Here is a 24,366-nt window from a genome sequence, read left to right as displayed (position 1 = left end):
ATATATATATATATACAGCTTTAATAGACTTACAGAACCACCATTCCCGCGGAGACCAGGAAAGCAGAAGCAGCAGCTGGGAGCATGCTTGCCAAATTTAGATGCAAACATTAGCCCAAGGCGAACACGCCCCCTAAGGGACGGGACTTATCCCTACAAAGCTACCTTGTTCATCCTGGAGAAAATGTCTGACAAATGCTGAGGTCCAAGCTGTTCTTAAACAGCAGCATAGTGTTAGTCAAGTCAGCCGTCGCACCTTACTGTAAACTAGGCTGTGTGATACTACTCACTTTGTCACAGTCTTATTAAATCCATGCTCTGGAGGCTGGAATTTAATCAAATGAGTAGCATTTGCATGAAATTACTGTGAAGACCTTTTGAGAATGATCGGAGTGGAGTTTGATGTCTCCCCTTACTAGTACACTTATTCTTTAGTTCTATAGCTGTCGTGTATTTTCTTTCTGAAGGACTTTGGAAGGTTTTAGCCCTTGAACTTGTTAGACTGTGCCGCGGTGTTAGTCTTTTCTCACTGGCAGCCTGTGCACTCTTAGCCTGGAGATTTAGATCTTCCTTTAGCGGACGTCTCCCATCTTTGCGGTGCTTCTTTCCCACCTCCATTTCTGCTGTCTCCTTTTGAGTTCTTTCCTTCTGTTCCTGTTTCTAAGCCTTTGGGGAGCTCTTTAGGGGTTGGGGTTAGGGGTGATGGAAGGATGCTTTCTAGGTTGTAGAGAGTATCGATAGACATGCTAGGGTAGAGCGCCCCAAGCGTGGTTTCTCTTTACTATGTTCTCAGCATTTCCCAGCCTCTTGTTCTCTTCAAAACGCTGTCACCTTCCGTGTAATTACCTAACTGGGCGTGAGGCGTGCACTTGACTCTTGGGCCTGCCTGCAGTATTTCCCCTTGATTTATCCCTCGACTTTAGGATGGAGCTGGACTGGAAATCCTGTCTTCATATTTCACAGCAGTGAAAGGGACAAGGTGACACTGTTGAGTGTGGGCTTTCTTGGGGACACTGTGACAGTGTTGAGGAGTGTAGGCTTTCTCTGGTCTTGTGTCTACCTAGGTAGGATACCAATCTTCTACTATTGAGCTAGTCACTTTGGAATTGGAATATAATCATTTTTTTTCTGTCCCAGGAAATTTTTCCTACTGTTTGTTTCTAAGCTCTTGGCTTTTTTGTTCCTGGAAATCCCTGCACTGGCCTAGGAAAGCACTCTTATTTCTCTGCACTTCACTTTTAGCATACATTTCTTTTTCTACATCACAGTCTATAAGTAGAAAACTTTTCAGGAGGATCTGCTTTTGACAAAAAAATCAACAGGGAAATATACTCCCCTTTGTGACTTTTGATTAAATGATCAGAAGCTGATATATTTTCTAATAATTAAAAGCTAATGTAGTTAGAATCCAAACTAGGAAAGGAAACAATAATGGCTGAATTTAAAAAAAACTTTAGTTTACAAGACTCCAAACACCTTTGGTTTTTCTCTTTTGTTAATATTGTGCAGGCCACAGTTAAGGTTTAAGGTCGTTTCTTGCAGGCTTTAATCCTAGGCAAGCTTAAAATGCTAAATGTTAAGTGGAATGAGTTTTTCAACCCCGTCTTTGAGCTCAAACCTGGGGAATAAATACCAATGACCTTACATTTAGTATTGAAACATTTTGAATGACCTTAATTGTTAATATATAAAGATCAGAGTAAAGAATATTGATAAGTGTATTCAGTTAGGCATGTGTTTTGAATTTAGATTTTCCGTACAGTGCTAGTGCAATGCTTTTCTTGTGTGTATTTTCTTTGAACATGTGAAATAATGACATTATTTAACAGCAAGAATGCTGAAATTTGCAAATATCTCACTTTAGCAGTTAGCACGGAGCAGATGTTGGATGACCTTTTGAAGCTGTTGGCTTGCTTCTTTCCCACATGGAATTTCCACAGACTGAAGTGTTCAACGAGAATTCCAGGACCCAGTCATCCTTGCCTTCTGAGTCCACGCCAAGTTTCCATTTTTAGACTTTTGCAAGGGTTTCTTCATCTCTTCTAATTTTGTTCTTGTTTTTTAATTTAATTTTTGTTGTGGTGTGTTCATGTGCGCATGTGGAGGGCAGAGGTCCATGTTGGGTGTCCTCCTCAGTCCCCCTTCATCTTACTTTTTGAGACTGAGTCTCTTGTTGATTCTGGAACTCACCAGGTCTCTTGTTTAGCCAGGAGCTTCAGGGATCTTTCTGTCCATCACACACCACAGTGCCCAGCATTTTATTTTCACATTAGTGTAGGAGATTCAAATTCATATCCTTATGTTTGTTTACCGAGCACTTTATTGACTGAACATTTTCTCAGCTCCTTAATGATCATTGGCCTACATACTTTAGTTTGTTCAGCCTCTATCTCCAAAATTTTGGGATTAGAGGTTTATGCCACCATATTTGTTTGACTCTAATTTGTTCATTTTTATGTAGTGTATTAGAGTTCTCTGGAGGAACAAAACAGAATTACTACTCCTACTATTGCTAGACAATCAGCTTGCACTGAAATAGCGACACCTGTCCCACCCCTGAGAAGCTGAGTACCGCTAGTTGCTGAGGCCTTGAACCTGGGTCTCCTAAGCAGTCTCAGTCTGGTGTCAGGAATCTGGTGGGTTCTGAAGACTCGGCTTCTATCGTTGACGGAATGAGCCGCCGCAGCTGTAAACAGAGAAGGCCACTGCAGCAGGACAGCCTGCCTGCTCCAGCCCCTTTCTTCTGGGCAGAAGGTGCTGTCACATCAGGTGGGTCTTTCCACCTCAGTTAAGGCAGTCTTGAGGCAATTGTCATCCCTCAGGTGACATGCTCTCCTCACATGATTCTCATTTGTGGGAAGTTAACATTTAAACTGAACATCACATTCAGCTATCTGAAAAACCTTTTAGGACTGAAATAGTGTTGAAGTGATTTTTCTTAGGAATAATTTCTCAGGTACTTTAAAAATGAGACAAATTTCTACCTATGACTTATAAAGCTATGGCAGATGCTGTTATTTATTCTCCCTGAATTCATCTCCTAGTTCTTCACCAATAGATAGCTTGATTTTCCTGAGACACCTGTATGCTCAGCTATAAAAGATTGTTTTTCAGCCCGTTTTTGTAGGTGGGCAGATGACACAATTTTGGCTGGGGATGCATAGGTGTTGTACATATCTGAAGAGGCTTACTGCTTTAATACCAAACATTCTGTGTCCAAACCTCCCCCTTCCTTTGTGTTCTCTCTTGCCTGGGAGTCCTGTATCAAGCTCATAGGTGCAGCACTCTGATGACCACAAACCCATATGCATGTGAACACCAAAGCTGAAAGGCTTTTCATGCTGTCTAATGCCATTGGCAAATAGCAAATGTGAACCAAATATTTTCTTTCCTAGTTTGGTGGTGTCACTTGGAGCTGCCTGTGTTTCTTCCTTATAAAAAGGCCTTTCTTGTCTTCCTGACCTCACTAACCAGGGAAGAGCTTTCTTTAGTTCTATTCTTGAAATGGGGAGGTCAGTTTGAACAGAGCTCATGGTTTTGCTTGTTTATTCCCCCTTTTTACTTTAGGGTACAGACTCAGTACATAGGTGTGGATGTTGTTAAAGACTTGACTCAGTGTATAAAACACTTCTGCTCCTTTTCTCCAGGTTTTGGAAGGAAGGATGTTGTAGAACACTTGCTGCAGATGGGTGCTAACGTCCATGCTCGTGATGACGGGGGTCTCATCCCACTTCATAATGCCTGTTCTTTCGGCCATGCTGAGGTTGTGAGTTTGTTACTGTGCCAAGGAGCAGATCCAAATGCCAGAGATAACTGGAACTACACACCTCTGCATGAAGCTGCCATTAAAGGGAAAATCGATGTCTGTATTGGTGAGTATCACTGCTGCCATCTAAGTTTGCTGTCAAGTTTTACTTAAAGTTACTCTTGGGTTTTTCTTGTGGCGTAAGTAGTGCCGCCTAGGTAAAGGTGTGTTCATCAAACAGAAGTAAGGAGCTGGATGCAATGGTGATGAAGAATAAGGTTCACATTAGATCTGTGTAGAGGTAAATTCTGGTTACTTGTTCTTGTCACATGCAGTCAACTTACGTCTCTTATTAAACAGCTGCATCCAACCTTTGTCACAAAGAGCCATGAGATATATTTGGCTACTGTAGGTTGACACAGAGAAAATCATCAGATGCTATGATAAATGTCTTTAATTTGCTAAAATTGAACACTGGTCAGTTTCTTACTCCTGACAAGCCTTGAGTATGTGTTTGAAATCCATTGTACTATAGTGTGTGTTGGTGATGGTTTTTGGTTTGGCTCTGGTCAACTTGACACAAGCTAGGATCATGTAGAAAGAGAGAACCTCTGTAGAGAAATGCTTCTATCAGCCTGGTCCTATATGCTGGGCATTTTCTTGATTAACTGTGTGTGAGAGGGCACAGCCCACTATGGGCAATGCCATCCCTGGGCAGGAGGTCCTGGGTGGTATGAGGAAATAGGCTTAGCAAGCCAGTAAGAATCATTCCTCCGTGGTCTCCTCTTCAGTTCCTACCTTGAGTTCCTGCCCTGATTTCCCTTCATGATGGACTGGAAAATGAAATAAACCCTGTCCTTTCCAGGTTGGCTTTGATGTTTATTATAATAATAAAAAGGAAACTAGGACTTCGAGAAAACAATCACAGACAGAATTTAGCTTTCCAGTCATTTTTAAGTAACTCCTAATTTATTTGAATTTGTAGTCATCACTGATTTTCATTATATATTTTTTACATGTTTAGATTTTGCTTTATTGCATTAACATTTTTATTTCAAAATCTAAAACAAGCCTCTTAGAAGCCAAGTGAAAGCCTCCTGAAAGCATCACCAATTTCTTGATCTCTAAGATGATTGAGATGTGTTTAGCTCATGGTAGACTTGTATTCTTTCTGGTGGTTCTTCTGTCTCTTTGTGGATGTCAGCATTTTAGCCCAACGTTTTCTTTATGCTAAAGTATATAGGCCATTGTTGACTTTCTCTAGTTAAAATTTTCCCTAAATAGTGATTATGACTGTTCCCTCATAGCCATTTTTCTGGTCTCTAGTATATATTCAATTTTCCTAAAATTGTAATTTTTCTGTCAAGTTCTCTGCCATTATTCTTAGCGACTTTAGCATCTTTTGGCTTCTTTTTTCTTTTTGTTTTTTTGACTATCCTTTTAGTGCCTTGCCTTCTGTTACATTGAGGTGATTGTCTCCTCCTAGGCCCTGCACTAACACAGTCATGTCCTATCAGCTCATTTTGAACAACTGCCTTGATAAGCCTGAAAGCCTGACTTTAACACCAAACATCTCCGATCCTAAAGCTCTGACTTGATCTTTTGTACATGATAACTGTTTTTGAACTGGATAATTGTTTTTACCTCATGTAGACTTTCAGCTTCTCTATCAGTACTGCCCCCCCACACCTGGTATCTATTGGATTTTTCTTAATTGTTTATCACAAAATTTCATGCTCTTTTCAGTTTCTAAAAACATCTTACTAGCCTCTACTGCACCGTTTTCCTGTTTGTATCTATCTGAGTTTTTGATTTTGTCTGTACAATATTTTTTTAAGTTAATATCCTTTCTCCCTTATAATCTCTGTAACAAAAAGTAGATAATGAAAATGCTTTCTTTAATGTTGGTTCTGTTGAAAAAAAATCTAGATGGAGGGTTTTTAAGACTTTAAAGAATGGGTCTCTGCAGCCACCAGTCCCTGCAGTCCTCAGCAGGCTTCGCACACATTGCCTGCCCTTTCTTGTGAAGTAGAAAAGTTGAAAGGCAAAGGGCACCTTTGGAATTGTTATCAAGGGTAGCTACTGTTAAAGTATGTACTGTAAGCTATGGGAGTCAAGATGGATTATGGCTTGCCACGGTGACGCACACCTTCAGTCCCAGCACTTGGAAGGCAGAGGCAGATGAATCTCTTGAGTTCAGAATGAACTTGCTCTACGTAGTGAAGCCTTGCCTCAAAACAAAGAAACAAACAAAAGCAAAAAATGTTGTAGACCAGCCTCGACAAAAACACCTCTTACCAGGATACGGGTGTGGGGAATTAGAAATATAAGAATACGAAGACACGTGATAATAATAACAGAAACCGTAGAAAGTATCAGGAGGGCATTCCAGTGAATACTGAAATTGCCAGTGTTTATTTTTCCGTATGCTTTTATACCCAATTCACAAGGATGAAGAAGGTAACAAAAGACTTTATTAACATGATACAAAGGACAACTCAGAACAGCTAATTGCTTTAACACTTTGAGGCATCAAATCATTAGCACTCTGTTGTTTGGGCAATGAAGCTACCCTAGACCAAGTATCCTGAAGGTATCCACTCCCCAGGTAACCTCATATTACAAAAGAAGGAGCAGAAGTATGTTTGCATATCTTGTCAGGATGTAATGGATCTACTTGTATGAACTATCTTAATATCAAAAGAACCAAGTAACCACAGACCTGAGTTGGGGCATGCAGCTATTTTGAGCAACCTCCAAACTCTCTGACCGGCAGACAAGGTGGGAATAGGCTCACATTTTTGGGCTTCCACAAAAACAAAAAAAAAAAAAAAAGATTGATTGTAGACTCTTTTCTATATTTAACTCTTGGGAGCTTCTTAATTTACCCTTGAAAAGCCTCTGATAGTATATGTTATACTTCATAAATTCAAGCATAGTTAAGAAATTCTGAAATATTTTTGTGAGGCACAGCTGGACAAAGTCATTGGAAACCTTGTCTTTTTTGTTCAAATCTGGTAGTTTTGAAGCTAGTGTATAAAGTTGACTTTAAAAATATTTTTACCTAGTTGGTAGAATGCTACCCTGATGATTTAGAATCAATATGTCTCTGTATTCAAATAGAATAGCAAACATTTGATAGTTATAAGGGTAGAGTACCTAAGAAAGCATCAGGGCAGATGCAAAGAGCATGGCCTCTCTTTTTATATCTTTGGCTCCCTAATTTTCCACTGTAGGGCCAACGGATACTTGCTTAATCAGCATGTTTCATGATGTGCAGACAGGAATAGTCTAGATAATTCACATTGTTCATGACCAAATTGCCAATATTACCAGTGGTACTTGAAAGGGTAGCAGGAATAGTACACATTTAATCATAATGATAATAATGATAATAATAATAATAATAATGCCTTTTATCAGTTACTAGATCTGAACTTTAACTTATATTTGAAGTGCTTTGGTTTCCTGTGTCCTTTAGTGATAAAGAAGTCTTGTGACTGGTCTTTAGTCTGTTTCTTTCATTGCTGTTCTTTAGCTCTCAAAAAAGAAGAAACAGATTATTTTTGTTAAATTCAATTTTAAGTGTTTATAAAATTAAATGAACTGCTTAAAGTAGAGGTAATGGGGTTCATTAGAATGTTTATGACCTCCTGCTGCATGTAACAACCCAAAGGTACTATAGGAACCAGCATATTTTCTCTCTTTAAAGCTTATTTATTTCTTCCTATCCTCAGAATATAGTCTCCAGAAAATTAAATAAATGTTTATTGAGCATGTGCCACGTGAATACAGAAACTGCTAGGGTCAAATATGCTTCTTTCCGTTCCTGTCTAATGTCAACCAGATGCCGCATTGTGTAATTGTGGAATCCTGACCGTAGAGTTGTGAGGATATTAAAGAATTGTTTATAGCAATAGATTTTTGCTTCAGGTCCAGTAATGGCCTGACCACGGTGTGCCTACTAAAGAACAGTTAATTTCCTTTTACTATGTGGAGTATTGTTTTCTGAAGTTAATCCTATACCTTCCTGTTATTTCAACTTGAGGTAAACATTAATATTTATCACCTCTTTTATGTTTTTGTATATGTGCCACCTAACATTATACTCTGAGATTGTCAAGATCCCTCTTTAAACACTTGAGTGATGGGGGCGGGATAGCTTGCTGGTTCCATAGCAAATGATTCATTTTTTTTAAAGATTTATTTATCTATTATGTATACAACATTCTGCCTCGATGTACGCCTGCACGCCAGAGGAGGGCACCAGATCTCAGTACAGATGGTTGTGAGCTCCCATGTGGTTGCTGGAACTTGAACTCAGGACCTCTGGAAGAGCAGCCAGTGCTCTTAATCTTTGAGCCATCTCTCCAGCCCCCCAAGTGATTCGTTTTTCAATCTTAATTTATTCATATGCATGTATGTGTGTGTTTCTTTGTGTGTTTATGCACACATGTATGTACATCTTGTGTCTTGTTTTGTGCAAAGACCAGACAACCATTTGGTAGAGTTTGTTCTCTGCAATTATATGTGTTCTGAGGATCAAACTCAGATCACGGGACTTACATAGCAAGTGCCCTTACCTTCTGAGTCATCTTGCCTTCCTGACATCAAAGAATTCTAAGGGTGTAGGGCTGTGTGGTTTTCTAATGCATTTAGGATTCTTACTGTTTGCATACTTCAGCATCTAGACCAGAAGCTTTGTAAGCTAAATGAAAAATAACAGCCTGTCTCAATCATAGTAGAGCTACAGAATAATCTATGCGTTTGTATGTGTGTCCAGGATAGCTTAAAAATGCCAGATAAACACCAGATAAACACATGCATACATATACGTCTCCCTCTAGGCAAATTACATGTAGAAGACTTTTGGAGCCAAAGACCCTAATTTGTTCCAAAGTAAAACATTCAAGGGGTAGAGAGATGGCAGGAGGATCACAGCATGCCCACTGGTCAGACAGCTATTCAGGTTCAATGAGAGACCTTGTGCCAGAAAATAAGGCAGAGAAGCAATTGAGGAACAGTATCCTGATATCAACCTCTGTCCTCCATGTGTGCATGCACATATACACACAGTCTCAATAGATGAATTAAAGAGCATGCTTGTGGTCTTGACGATCTGTGAGAAATAACCCCAAATGCGGAGCAGAATGTGGACATGTTAGTTAATATGCGGAAATCCTGAAGGAAAAGATATATCTAGGAAGGTCAACATTTTTAAAAACTAACATGTGATAGGAGTTCCAGAAGGAAAAGATAAAGAACTGATTTAAAAAAAAGTTAGTAACCAATAAATGACAATGAGAAAATGTCTTAATTTTGAAAAAACTTAATGAGCCCCAGGCCAGGTTGAGACCCACTGAGGAAGATATATACATGAGTTGTCTAGAAAGGATAAGTTGCCCTCGCAGAGAAAAGGATAGTCAATGCTTACAGCATCAGAGCCCTGAAGACTATTGGCAGAAATGGAGTAACCTGTAAGTCTCTTTGGAAAAAACAGTTCCTTAATATTGGCAAGTAAGAAAGGCTAAGTAGCATATATGACAGGATGCTTGGTTTTGTTTTGTCTGTTTTGTTTTTAATGTACTTTTGGCTGTCCTGGAACTTAAGTAAACTAGGTTGACCTCAAACTTTAATCCCAAATAACTAGGATGTTTGGAACAAAGCTACAATTACTTGCTGGCTTTCTTTGTTCATTCAACAGTTCTTGGTTTCTTTGTTCTGTGTGCAGAGACTTCTTTCTATAAGAGTCCCAAATTCAAGCTCTGAAAGTTAGGCTTGTTTTCCAGACTCAATGGCGTTTTGTCATAATGGTTGAAGTAAAAGAGACAAGGTCTTTTTGTGAGTTACCTGTTTCAGGATTTGAATAGGGGATAAAAACATCATCACACAATTGTGAGGATGAAATGAAATAACACAAGTAAAGTCCTTAGTATGATGTGCATGTATTTGTAGTGTGATATCTGAATAGGATATTTTTCATAGTTTGTAACTCCCTATACTTATTTGAAAGTTACACAGTATTATGTAACTTTCCTGTTACATTATATGGTTTGATTCAGATGTATGTATATTTACTCAAAATGCAAAAAGAAATAATAAGATCTTTCATATTTTCATATGATATTTTCATGTGATATTTTCATAATAGTCTTTTTGAGATAGGGTCTCTTTATGTATTTATTCCTGGCTATCCTGAAACTCACTATATAGACCAGACTGCCCTTGAACTCTGAGAGAACCACCAGCTCCCGCCTCCCAAATGCTGGGATTAAAGGTGAGCACCACTGCATACAGGCCTCATGAAAGTCCTCAAGCATGAAATCTAGGAAGAGATTGGGCAAACTAAACATAATATCACAAAATTTATTTTGTTGGTTATTTAAGTGAACTCATAAAAACAATTAATTGTAATTTTCATTTTTCCATACCAAATCAGTTCTTCAGTTGATTCTTTACCATGTAATAAAATTTTTTGGTGTTTTTTCCCATTAAAGCTTCAGTATTTGTTTTATTCTTCCCTTTTGTAGACAGAAGTTTCTGTCCCACCCAGGCCCGCAGCCATTCAGTCTCAAAGAAACACACAGAGGCTTATATTAATTATAAACTGTTTGGCCTGTTAACTCAGGGTTATTGCTAACTAGCTCTTATGACTTAAATACACCCATAATTCTTGCCTATGTCTAGCCACATGGCTTGTGTCTCAGTAAGGCATTCTCATCTTGCTTCTTCTGTGTCTGGGTGGTGACTCTGCCAATCCTCTTCCCAGAATTCTCCTCTGGTTGCCCCACCTATACTCCCTGCCTGGCTACGGGTCAATCAGAATTTTATTAACCAATATGAGAGACAAATCTTTACAATGTACTATTCCACAGCCTTAGAAAATAATTGACATGCCTTAATTCCACCAGCTAAGCTCAGATATATTCAGCCAAATGCACTCTCAACTGCAGTAGGATCCTTTATTCACAGAAAAGTGTTAGTTTATACTCTTGTTTATATATATTTTATTTGTCTTTTCACATGTTCATGAAGTTAGGCAGCATAAACTCAACTACTAGGCTTGTTAAATTGTCAGTTGGTAAACTACGGATTGGTCAGTAATAGTGAAGATTTCACTCTGAGTAGTTAAGGACTGGTGACCTGCTGAATAGGACCATTACATAGGAGTTAGTGGGCCTGGGGATTACTCTGCATCACCCATTAGGAAGCAGTTTTGTTTGGGATGAATTATTTCTGTGGCATAGTTGCTTTGTCAAATGAAAATAGTGAGACTGTTGTATTTCTTTTTACTTTGCTAGTGTTTTGTAGAAATAGTATGGACTGTTAGAGTGTTATATAATGTTTTATAGCTTTATTTCTAGATGTTTCTGACCACCATAAGAAGTGATATACTGTATACGGTAGGCTTTCTGTATCTAGAGATTCCTTATTCATAGATTTATTTAACTACAAATTGAACATTTTGGAGGCCATTTTTTTTCTTTTTACTGAAAATGTAGATTTTTTAATCTTGTTATTATTTCTTAAAACATAAATTTGCATAGTGTTTGCATTATTTTAGGAACAAGTAATCTATAGTTGATTAAATAATATATAGAATATAGATTATATACAAATACAATACCAATGAATTTTGAATATTTTTTTTGGAAGTCTCGAAACAAATTTCCTGCAGATACTAGTGGAAGTAAAGACAGAATGATGGCTCCAAAATGTACATATTTTAGTTTCTAGAACCTGGGAATGTATGTTGCTTTGCAGAGCAGATAAGAATTAAGGTTACAGATGGTTGCTGCCATGTCAAAGTCTTTTTAGTTGCATGTAGTGCCCAATTAGGTATCATATCTAAAAATACATTGACAAGTCCTAGGTCATGATTTAACTCATTGTCTTGTTTTGGCCTTGGAACTTTGAGAAGGAGTCTTCATATATAATTCAGGCTGCCCTGGTACTCACCGTGTAGCCCAAGCTACTCTCAAGCTGTGGCCGTCCCTTCACCTCAGATTCTCTATACTAGGATTGTGGGCGTGTGTCACACTCCTGATTTAGCCCTATGCTTAATCTTTCACTTATTTAATTATTTGAATAACTAAAATTTTCATTTAAAGAATATAGTATCCTAAGTCTAGTGTTACTATATTCTGTAAGAATATCATGAAAAATGTACTTTGAAATTTAGGTCTCCTGGTGAGGACTTACAGGAGGACACTGCCCATATAAGAACTTACTTTGCATTGAAAGCATGTTCTATCTTGAGAAAGCATTTTAAAAATTGACATAAAATGTATATATTGATGTATGTATGGCCTTGCTTAATATTATAAGTGCTGTACCCACCCACTCTCCTATAAACTGTGGAAAAACAAGCAAACGGGTTTTCACTGTATCATTGTTGGTGATTAAATAAACATACTTTTAGAAACGATTTAGGTATCTGAGTGGGCACTTATTAATATTTGGGAATGATGTGAGGAAAGGGTTCCAACATCATTCCTTCACATGTAGCTATTCATTTTCCCATTCATTCCTTGGTCACCCCTTTGGTTTATGTATGCATGGTAGTGAACATTTCCTGTCTCCAGTTACTTGAGTCACCTTTCTTTTTCCTGGGAACCTTCTGCTGAATGCTTATCTGCTTATAGTCTGTGTGGGAATGGTAGTTCCTTATTACATGTAGTCCTTTGAGTGGGTGTAGCAGTTGGTAGCCGCTGGATTGTTTCCCTTTGCAGCTGTTATGTACAGGGCCCCTGGGAACATGGCGTGTATGTCTTGGTGTGGTTATTTATTTGGATGGATCCATTGGAGGATTACTAGCGTCCTTGGACTGATTGCTGGGCCGAAGGAGTAAGTCTGTGTTGGGCTGCAGAAGCTGACAGTTCCCTCTGGTTGAGTGTGCTTTTGTGTATTCATTGGTCATTTGTGTACATTCTTTTGTGAAGTGTCTTTTCAGATCTTTGGATTGTTTTGTTTGAATTTTTTTTTCTTTTAGAGGTTTGAGAAGTCTTGTGTTACACCTGTGGTCCTGTTTGCCGTGTGTATTGTGAATGCCTTCACCACTCTACTTTGCTATTCATTATCTTACTGGTATCTATAGACGAGGAAAAGGTTTTTAATTTTAGTGATGTATGTAGAGCAAATATTTTTGTTTCATTAGCATGGAATTATATGGTCGTTTCTTGTTTGATAAATTATTTTTAGATACAGGTGATTTATAATGAATTAAGGTTATAGTTTTACTTGTAGAACAGAGATGCAAGCAAGTGGTGTTGGTGTGAGGGTCTCTCCATTGTAATAGCTTGTGTAGGATAGACTTTTAAAATGAGTCAGCTATTTGTATTAGAAAACTAATATTGTGTGACTTATTTTCAAGATTTTACAGATAGTTGGACTTCATTTAATTCAAAAACTAAAATAGGCATCATTACTTCTGAGAAGATTCTTTGTTTCTGCTATTTGGAAGTAAACTTGAATTGTTTAGGGAAATGCTGCTTTATATCTGGTTACTGAAATCTTTCCATTAATCCAGGTTCTTTTCTTAGTTCTTTTCTTTGTGTTTTCCTTTCATAGCTCTTGTTAGCATTTGAACATTTTCTTTTGTTGTAGGATCAAGAGCCAGATGTTTTTTAAGCTATTTCTTTTGTTGCTGACTCTGGTGGAATTCTTAGTTGTCTATAGTCCCACAGTGAGAAGAGTCCTTCCTTCAGGGATTGCTAGTTTTCCATGGTAGTAGGGAGCTAACAATAATCTGCTTCACTTTCATAATTTCACTGCCCATTACTTCAGTGTATTTGATCTTCTAGCCAGGAAGTACATACGAGTCACAAACCATTTCACAAGAAGATAGCTTAATCAGGTTTGTCCACCCCAACCTCCCCATCTATCTGTGCTATGGACAAAAACATTGAGTTTATTTCTTGATGAGTTTTCTACTTCTTTATGTGTTCTTATTTGAGTTTAAAATAATTTGCATTTTCATTATACCCAGACATATGTTTCTATTTCAAGTATAAACCCATTCTACATCCAGATACAATTTTTTTTCATTTTTCCAAATAACTATCAGGATGAGTAGTTGAGTGTATATTCTGATCATGTCCTGACTTTGTTCGTGGTTAATTTTCTATAAAGAATGGGCAGTCAAGCCGGGCGGTGGTGGCGCACGCCTTTAATCCCAGCACTCGGGAGGCAGAGGCAGGCGGATCTCTGTGAGTTTGAGACCAGCCTGGTCTACAGAGCTAGTTCCAGGACAGGCTCCAAAGCCACAGAGAAACCCTGTCTCGAAAAACCAAAAAAAAAAACAAAAAAAAAAAAAAAAAAAAGCCAAGTGTGGAGGTGCATGACTGTAAATCCAATACTTGGGAGATGGAGATAAGATTGGAAACTCAAGGCCAGCCTTGGGTACAAAATAGGTTTTTGAAGCTAGTCTGGGCTGTCTAACAAAACAAGAGAGACAACAAAAGAGAGCAGTCGAACCTTTTTTGTTGTTATTTCTAAATCCTTGAGTCGCCATCTCAGATGAGAGGTTGAGGTCCAGCAGTAGAGTGGAGAGGGTCGTGAGACTACCCCAGGAGTTGCAGTTTCACTTGAGCATTTTCAAAGTACTTGGCCGAGCAGTTTCGTTACTATTTATGTCTTCTGCGTTAGACTCAAGGTTCAGATTGACTACCATTTTTTTTTTTTCTGGAAGAAAGGAGAAAGTTGCTCCTTTGTCTGTAGAGCTGATGCAGAGTACTTGTAATAGTTTTGGAGTGGAGTTGAAGTTCCTTTGTTCTTAGTGGGAACTTATTTAAGACTGTTTTAATCACAAAAATAATTTCTTTTAATTCTCCATCTTTTTATCTTTTAGTTGAGTTGTTGAATAGTCAGCTATAATTTGTCTTCCAAATTGAAACCATCTTTTAAACAAGATTTTTATTAGTTCTTTTTAGTTAGTGTACAAAATAATGGGTTTCTCGTGGTGTTTTTGTATGTGCGCATTGTTGTTCTTTACTCATATTTCCCCTGCTTACCCTCCATTGTCCTCCCTCCTTGTCCTGGCCACCTTCCTCTGCCTAATAGTTCCATTTCTGCTTTCATGTCATATAGATGTGTATGGATATAAATCTATCTAAATGTCTATTCTGTATACGAAAAAAATTTTCACATTGATCATTTCATTGCTCTCTCTTGTGTCATCCATCCTACTTGCTTTAGACTCCTTCATCACAATGTAGACGACTACCTTCTACTTTCACGTTATATATGCGTGTATAAATAAAATATATTCTAGCCAGGCAATGGTGGCGCACACCTTTTATTGTAGCAGTCAGGAAACAGAGGCAGGTAGATCTCTGAGTTGAGGACCAGCCTGCTCTACAGAGTGAGTTCTAGGATAGCCAAGGATACACAGAAACCCTGTCTTAAAAAAAAAGCCAAAATAAAATAAATTTTCTTTAGATATTTTTCATAACATGATAACAAGGATGTTCCATTCATTTTCCTGCAAATGACATAATTTTATTCTTTATGGCTGACTAAAACTCCATTGTGCATATGTGCCACAATAAACTATTTGGCTCTTGATTGGCCTCTAGACTGACTAGTGTTAAGCATGCTGCAATAAATGTGACAAGCCGAGTTTCTATGTAACTCTTCTCTGTAGTAGTTTCTTCTCTGGGTTTCTTATAACTGTTTGCACATATGTTATCTAGAATGACACGTTTGCTTTCCCTGTATAAAGGATTGCAGTATAAATTGTCTGGTGGCTTCCATTGTTACCTTTTCTTTGGCAAAGTTCATACCTTGACATGAGGATGGGAGAGAAGGTGGACCGTGTGTTGGGCTCCTTTGGGCAGTATTATCTCCCATTGTTTTAAATGTCATATTTCAAAGACTAATAAAATTTTCTGGGGTTTATCTTTAGAAGTAGCAGGTGTTCATCAAAGAAGAATTAGAAAGTTCACTGATAATTGTCACACCTCCTTTTCTGTCTTTCAAGATGGATATGTTCTTGTTACTATTCAGTTTACCAATGATAGTGGTTGTCTTTCGGGTGCATGCTGGTGGTATCTGGGTATTGGACAATGCAGATGTAGAAATAAGTTATCGTACAAGTTCTCTCGGGCAGTGCTGTCGGATGTAATTACCATGATCATAAGCACTTATATATAAAATGCTTGTTCCATGTATTCTACATTGTTTTAGTTTCAATTTATATGTTATAAATTACTAAGAAATGGTTTAATACACTGTAACTTTAGAGCTTTCATAATTTTGTAGACAGTATTGTTTTGATCAATCATTTGTTTTAGGTCACTTTAGGCTATTTCTGGTTTGTTATTCTTTCGTAACTAGTGCTCTAAAGCCCCTCTTAATAAACTGTGGGTTGCAACTCCGTGTGGGGCCAAATAACTTGAATAGGGAGGGCCGTGGAAAAGTTGGCAGCAGTGAAAGTTTCTGGGGTACACAATAACCAAAAATTAGTTCAAAATGAAATGCATAATGAACCTAAGATGTTTCTGCCATACTTTCCCGTGTTGCATCATGTGACTTCATTGTAACCTTAGATCTAATCACAACAGCATCCATACTTTACCCTGTTATCCCATCATGAGCGCTACCTGAAACATCATGGCTCAGATTTGAGGCGATCATGTTATGATAGTCTCCTTACTGTCAATACAAAAATTTGCAAAGTTTTTTCCTCTTATAGAAACAAAGTAACTTAATTACTTAAAAAAACAAAGGCCTTAATATATCCCCACTGTCAGACCTTAACACATTAAATTAGCATGCTTGAACTATATGATGCTAGAATATTTGATTATAAAAATTTCTGTTTGAGTTGCTGACTTAATATTCAAAGAATTTTATTTCAGGATAGGACAATTTCCATTCTTTTCTGAAGTGGTCCTAAACATCTGCCATTTGGTACTGCATATTTATGTGAAACAACATTCTCAGCATTGATGTTTGTAAAACCAAAATATCGATATCTCCGAAAGATGTTTTCAATGTGCTACATTAGATCAGATATTAAGTAAAGTGTTTTTTTGTGCATGCCTGTGTTTTGTTTTGTTGAGGCAGGTCTCCAGTAGCCCAGGTTGGGTTTGAATATAGTATCCAGTGGGAGATGACCTTGAGTTCCTGATTTTTTTTTTTAAACCTTTACCTCCCAGTATTGGGGTTACTGATGTACACCACCATGGCCACTCAGGCAAAATGTCCTTATGCAACAGTAAACAGTCATTTCCATCTCATTAGTATGCAACTTTGCTTTCTTCTTTAATAAATGTAAGACTGTACATAATCATTATTTTACTGTCAATGTCTTTGTAATTGTCTGTAAATGTTTGGCTTGTATACCTACTTTATATGTATGTGTGCCTGTGATCTCATTAACAGTTCTCAGGTGGAATGGGAAAGTAAGTAGGACTTTGAAAGCCCTTCCTTACAGAGCATCACTTTCATTAAGTGTCTGTGTAAACCTTAATCACACTAGGCTAATGGCCTGGAAAGCTACAGCTTCTTAATGAGAGCCACAGCAGCTTTAGCTTCTGGACTACTCCACCAGGACTGCTGACTTAGTCTGTCACGTTATCTGTCACGTGTCATCCATTAATGAGTTACGGAGAACATTCATTTCCTTTTGCTTCCATGCTCTTCGGAAAAATTATTTGAAAATTTAACAAAACTTTGAGAATTTTTTAGAATTTACTTTTTAATTATGTGTATCCCTGTGTGGGTATGTGATCTTGAGTTTAACTACCACAGAGGCCAGAAGAGAGCATTGGATTCCCTGGAGACAGTTATAGGCCATTGTGAGCTGCCTGACGTGGGTCCTGGCACCTGGACTCAGGCCCTCTGGTAGAGTACTGAGTTCACCACTGAGCCATTTCCAGCCTAGCTTTGGGAATATGATTCCATTTGTTTGATTATTCTGTTCTTTTTTCTTTCAGAACAACTCTCATCTTCATTTTTAGCATCAATTTTCCTTATAAACAGTAAACTTAGGTAGTTTAAATTTTAGTGTAACATTTTTGGACAACACTCGGCAAAATTCTATACTGTATCTTTGAGAAGGAAAACAGCAGTGAAGGTACCATTATTTCCTCTTGTGACACAATGCTTCACACTTTGAGCATCTTGCCTACTGGTATTCAGATGCCTTCAAGAAGATTAGTGTGTTTATATTGACCTGTTAAATTTGGTACTATGTAGTAGGCCTTCTGGATAGTAGTGATAATTATACCATCTCTCTCTCACACACACAGACTTATATTTGCTCATTATGTATTATTAAGATTCATAGGGAAGTCCTAGTTTGAATTCATTCTAATACTACAAGAAATATAATAAAGATGCTTAAATTTAAATAAAGTAAATAAGGCCAAAAAATATTTTTAAGTGATATTGGGCTTCCCCTAATATTGAAATTTATCTGCTAAAATATATTCTAGAACCGGCTGGCCATAATAGTTCAAAATAGTGTGTCAGTGAGGGGTCTGACTCAAGATTGGTGTTGTTTGAAATGGCATTTGAGACAACAAGTGGTTTATTTGCTTAGGCACTGCTCCATTGCTTGCTATAATCCTACCTGATATTCCTATACATTCCTCACTTTGTCTGGGATTTCAGAGGCAGCTCTAGTTGGAGACAAGGATTTTGGTTCTTACCAAACTAGAAAGGCAACTACAATCTTTGTATTATAGGCTTAAAAAAACATGGGCTCTCTGTAGCGCTTGGCCCATATAAGATTGCTAGTCTTTTTCAAGTTGGATGGCTGCTAGACTTTGCCATTAAACAGGATCCAGACATGAGAAAATAAACCTCAGTGTGAGTTGTTTAATATTTTGTTCCCAGCTATGATAGTATAAATAAGATTTTCTATAAAACATTCCCATTGTTGGTCACAATCTATATTTTGGGTCAAGACTGGAATTCTCTTAATGTTGTTGTTGTTGTTGTTTTTAAGAATATCCGTGAGTATAGAGACTGGAAACATGAGAAGGAACCATGATGTTGTCCTGAATTATGACTTCATGTGTTTAATTGTTGATGTTGTTAGAAGACATTGGATGCAACAGAAACAGAAGAGACTTTTAGGACAGAGAGAAAATGGCCTCTAGAACTCACAGAGGGGAAGAAGGCTTGTGTTAGAATTCTAGGGTAATCTTAGCTTATGTTCTCACAGAATGATGGGTAGGAAAGAGATTTAGAAGTACTGACTTTAGTATTAAATATGAAATCTAGTTTATAACTTAACCCAAATTTATACAGCCTGGAACACATAATGATACCTTGTTTATCATAAAATTTCATATCAGTGTCTGCCAGTAAGCAATGAAGGAGAGGCATGTCATTTATTAAATCACAAATGGGAGAATTCTATGTAAATTTAGATGTTTTTCCCCCAGTTGGATCCAATTTTTGAGCACTGAGATACAAGGGAAAATGTTATATATGGCTATTTATGTATTAAAACACAGGAAGGTAAATAGTTCGCTAGGGTGAAATAATTTATCACATGTATGGTAGAGTTAGCAGAATCTTGAAGTTTTGACTATTTTTATATTAAAGACTTTTAGAGGCATAACTGAAACTGTGGAATTTTGCACGGTAGTTGCTTCATGACTATTTCACAATTTAAGGCTTATTTCTAGAGTCTCAGCATTATTTATTCTGGAATCTAGTTAGACTTATTTTCCATCTCCCTTGTTTATTTAATATTTTACCTACAATGTTAGTCACCTGATAGAATGCTTTAGTTTTTATGACTTGTAGAAGTGTTGTTTTGGCAAGTAGTAAAGCAGCATGGATGAAGATAATTTTTGTTTGAGGAGAAATATCATGATCTCTTTATAAAAATATACATTTGTAATAAACCTTAATATTTGTCACAAAAAGAATGTACAGCTGTATAAAGTAGAAACGTTGGGGAATATTATTTTCAGGTGTGTGACTTTTGTTTATGCTGCATTTGTTTAACTCTATGAAGCTGTGTTACTGTGCCTGTCTAAAACACCTATTGGTCCTAATAAAAAGATGAATGGCCAGTAGCAAGGCAGGAGCAAGGATAGGCGGGTCTGGTAGGCAGAGAGTATAAATAGAAGAAATCTGGGAGAAAAGGAGAAAAGGAGCCAGAGAACAAGGAGAAGAGGACATCAAGGGCCAGCCACACAGCTATACAACAAGTCACAGAGAAAGAAGGAAAGAAAGGTATACAGAAATAGAGAAAGATAAAAGCCCAGAAGGAAAGTTAGTTGGGATAATATAAGTTAAGAAAAGCTGACAAGAAACAAGTCAAGCTAAGGCCGGGCATTCATAAGTAATAATAAGCCTCCATGTGATTTACCTGGTGTTGAAATAAGAGCAGCAGCACCCTGCCGCCCACATGGCTAGCTTAGCTTATGTCCCGAAATAATTACACGGAAACTGTATTCTTTTAAACACTGCCTGACCCATTACTTTCAGCCTCTTATTGGCTAGCTCTTACATATTGATCTAACCCATTTCTATTATTCTGTGTGGTCCACGAGCTGGCTTACCAGGAATGATCTTAACCTGCATCTGTCTGGTGTGGGAGAACCATGGCGACTCACTGACTCAGCTTCTTTCTCCCAGCATCCTGTTCTGTTTTCTCTGCCTACCTAAGGGTTGGCCTATGAAATGGGCCTAGGCAGTTTCTTTATTAATAAGAAATCATTCCCACATCAACCTGGGAGCTGGGTATTGGGTCCCCCAAAAGCCAAAAGAGTAAAAAATTCACACAACATAGAAGTCTTCATTTTGTGAACCCACCGACTTGCCTTGTATGTCTTTTATGTATTTTAGCATTAGTTTTGAGCTTGTGTGTTCTCATGCTTGCTTATGCGTTAAGACACCAGCCTAGGTAATCTTCCTTCCAAATTTCAAATCGCCACTGTACTGCCTTCTGCTTTCTGGACAAACTTTAAAAAGTCTACAAACAGATACTTAGCCAAGATGAATAAAATTCTTTTTAGTGAGAATTTGGAATTAAGAGTCTGGTGATGCTAATGAACGCATTATTTGTGGGAAACAAGGAGAAACAGCAATACGGTGCAGTTGAGGCTCTGTCCTGACTGATTTTATGCTAGAGTCATTTGTGAGACAGGAGCCCCAGTTGAGAAAATGCCTCCATAAGATTGGGCTGTAGGCAAGCCTATAAGGCATTTTATTTAATGTTTTGAGGAGCCCAGCCTATTGTGGGTGGGGCTACCTCTGTCTGGTGGTTCTGGTTCTATCTATAAGAGGCAGGCGAGTAAGCCACAGGGAGCATCCAGTAAGCAGGATGGCCTCTATGGCCTCTAAGTCAGTTCTTGCCTCAAGGTTCCTGCTTCCTTTTAGTTCCTATGCTTTGAGTTCCTGCCCTGACGTCTTGGAAGTGTAAGCCAGACAAGCTCTTTTCTCCCCAACTTATTTTGGTTATGGCATTTCATCACAAAAAATAGTTACCCTAACTAGGATAGGCACACTTCTTTTCTTTTTGATGAGGTCTCTCTGTTCTTTAATAAATCTTATTATTAAAATAACTTGTATTCCTTGTAATATAAAATAGTTGTGATAAAGTTGGCACTTAAATACAAAGTGATAGACTTAATAATTTCACTTATTTTATTTTACTGTTTTACTATTTACTTGTGTTTTTATGCTTTAAACCTCAGCATCTTTTTCTTTAAAGGAAATATTACAATAGCCGGGCACATAAAACCATCTGGAGATGGGTTCCACTTCGTATCTGTGTGTTAGAGGAATGTGGGACCCTGAAGATGGAGATGTTTTCCAAGTCATATCTGTGTGTTAGAGTAGTGTGGGGTCCTGAAGAACCAGAGGAGTGAGAACTAGCCAGGGCTAGTTCTTCCTCTTAGCAGTGTACAGGAACAGTTGTAGTTGTCATGGTGGGACTTGCTACCAGACACGTCATGGGCCTGGGCTGTAGTCAGGGTCATTGTTGAACATCTTAGAAGGAACAGGACAGCTCCCTACTGTTAAGTCCTTACAGACAGACCAGATAGGATGAAAGTAACAGCTGACTACTTCAACAAAGTTCCAGGAAGCTGAAGACAGCATAGTGAAAGATAAATCCAAGTTGTTAGCCCCTCTTTCCCCTGTCTACACACCAAAAAGCGTGACACCGAAAGAAAGAGGGCCAAATGACTGCAATATCAATAGCCCAGGGAGACTGCAGAACCAGATGAGGGGGAAAGGCAGTGGTTCCCTATGTCTGTGAAGTGGAAGAGCTGACAGCTTCCCATACTCTCTGGCCTCAAGGGATCAGAAGATGATGGCTGACACTCAGGTTAACTGCAGTCTCTGTATTTATCTGTGAGCCCAAGAGGATACGTGCAAAGTAAGCAGCATAATGGAGCCAGTACCTTACAAGCAGGGAATATCTGCTCCAGTATGTTTGTAGGTTCAAAGTAGAGAAACGTCTGCTCAAATAGCACTGTCCAATAGAAGTACAATGCTGCCACATGGAGGTAAAACTTTTCCAGTAGCCACATTAAAAATAGGTGATAACCAACTCACTGATTTTTTTCATTTAACACAATATCTACAAAATACTACGTCAGTATGTAATGTTTATAAAACATTGGTACTTTTTATATTTTTTCAACTAGAGTTCTGAAATAGGTTTATACTTAAAGCATATCTCAGTTAAACAAAATTCTTGAGTTTGTATGTATGTATACATATGCATACCTTTTTTTAAAAAAATATTTGTTATGTACGCAGTGTTCTGCCTGCATGTATTTATGCATACAGTGATTCCTGCAAACCAGAAGAGGTCACCAGATCCCATTACAGATGGTTGTGAGCCACTATGTGGTTGCTGGGAATTGAACTCAGGACCTCTGGAAGAGCAGCCAGTGCTTTTAACCTCTGAGCCATCTCTCCAGTCTCCACCTTTTTTTTCTTTTTTCTCTTCTTTTTTTTTCTTTCTTTCTTTCTTTTTTTTTTTCTCTTTTGGCTAGCCTGATTATTGTGTAGCCTAGGCTAACCTCAAACTCAATGATAATCCTCCTGCCTCTTCCTCCCAGATACTGGAATAATTGTTGTGTGCCACCCAGCTTGTGAGTAATAATCTGTATTTGGATTTCATAAAATTGCTGTTCATAACATAATGTCACATGCCTAAGGTATTACGAGCACATGACATGCTTGCTAGTGACTACCAGGGTTTCAGATTTAAAATTGACCAAAATCAAATGCAAGGAACAGTTGAGATCGAGTCTCCTGAGACACAATTCAGAAGCTCTGGTCATGTGTGCTAGAGGTGACCATACGAAATAACATATCTCAAGAATATAGGGAAATTATGAGTAAAGAAACCAAACTAAAGAACAGCCTTTAAAACTCTTCTCTGGAAACCAGCCTAGTTCCCTAGTCATTACATTGGAATATTCGTCCTTTCATCTCCATTCTGGAAGAGCTTTATAAGTGGGTCACATTAGGCTCTGCATTGTGCAATGACATTCTCGGGTCCTCCAGAGGGTGTTAATTAAGATGAAGGCAGCTTACTTTACCCAGTGAATGTCGCTAATTACTTAGTGCAAAAGACACCATTGAGCATCAAAGAAATGTTTATCTCATATTCTTCAGAGAAGCTTGCATATCAATGAACATGAGCGTGTTAAGAGAGCAGAGCCTCTCTTTTTAGGCCTCAAATTCAATGTGGTGTATACAGTATTTATCTCTGACTAAAGAGTTTAGTGAGGGGGTCCAGCAAATGGCTCAGTAGCTAAAGGCTCGTGCTACCAAGCCTGACAACCCAAATTTGATCTCCAGAACCCACATGGTAGAAGGAAAGAGTTGCCCTAGAATCACCACCCGGGTCTAGAATTACCACCCGGGTATATACCATGGCATGTACATATTCTCTCTCTCTCTCTCTCTCTCTCTCTCTCTCTCTCTCTCTCTCTCTCTCTCTCTCTCACACACACACACACACACACACACACGTAACTGTTGAAAAAGAAAACTAATAAAAGTGAATGGTTTATTAGAAATTGCAACAGTGGCAAAGAAGAGTTAGTCTGTATTAAGGTAGGCTGGCAAAAATGACTTCTGGACTGTTTATATTCTGTTACTTTGTCAACTTTACATGGCTTCTGGTGAGGTGCCAGCTACTTGTAGCCATTGTTCCTGAGTTATGTGTAACAAAATTTCTGGTTTTCTACATGATTAATGAGTTTGTCATTTGGAAACTTCTTGAACCTGTCGACTGCTTTATTATTGATCAGACATTAGCTCTTAAGTATGGTCTTGTGTTTTGGTTTGGATTTACTTATAAGAAAGTTGACAATATGATTCCATCCATGTCTGCTGTGTTAATTTCTTTCCCCTGTTCTGTTGGTGAAAATACCCATTGATCTATTTTTCATTTCAAAAATTTTATCATCAACTGTTTTCTAATCTAGTTAACCCCCCAGAAGGTTTTAGATTATTGGATATATATAAAAGCAACACATTCAGTCTTAGTACTTACAAATTTGTTTCATTTACTTTTTTTTCATTGACAAACATTTTTCCCCTTTGGAACTACCACTATGTTCATAATGAACGTTTTCACCACTCTATGAAATTTTTGGTATCTTTTTTTTCCAGCCGGACAGTGG

General features: G+C 38.0%; 1 protein-coding gene across 1 annotated transcript in view; it reads left to right on the top strand.

The window, feature by feature from the left end:
• Tnks (tankyrase) overlaps nucleotides 1–24,366 on the top strand; it is a 158,552-nt gene that overhangs the window by 22,956 nt on the left and 111,230 nt on the right. The window contains exon 2 of the mRNA XM_005362522.2: nucleotides 3,648–3,872. Within this exon, the coding sequence (XP_005362579.1) occupies nucleotides 3,648–3,872 (225 nt within the window). The remainder of the gene's footprint in view (nucleotides 1–3,647; nucleotides 3,873–24,366) is intronic.

The sequence above is a fragment of the Microtus ochrogaster genome, linkage group LG7_11 (assembly GCF_000317375.1).
Source record: "Microtus ochrogaster isolate Prairie Vole_2 linkage group LG7_11, MicOch1.0, whole genome shotgun sequence".
NCBI lineage: Eukaryota > Metazoa > Chordata > Mammalia > Rodentia > Cricetidae > Microtus > Microtus ochrogaster.
This window is presented reverse-complemented; position numbering and strand designations above follow the sequence as displayed.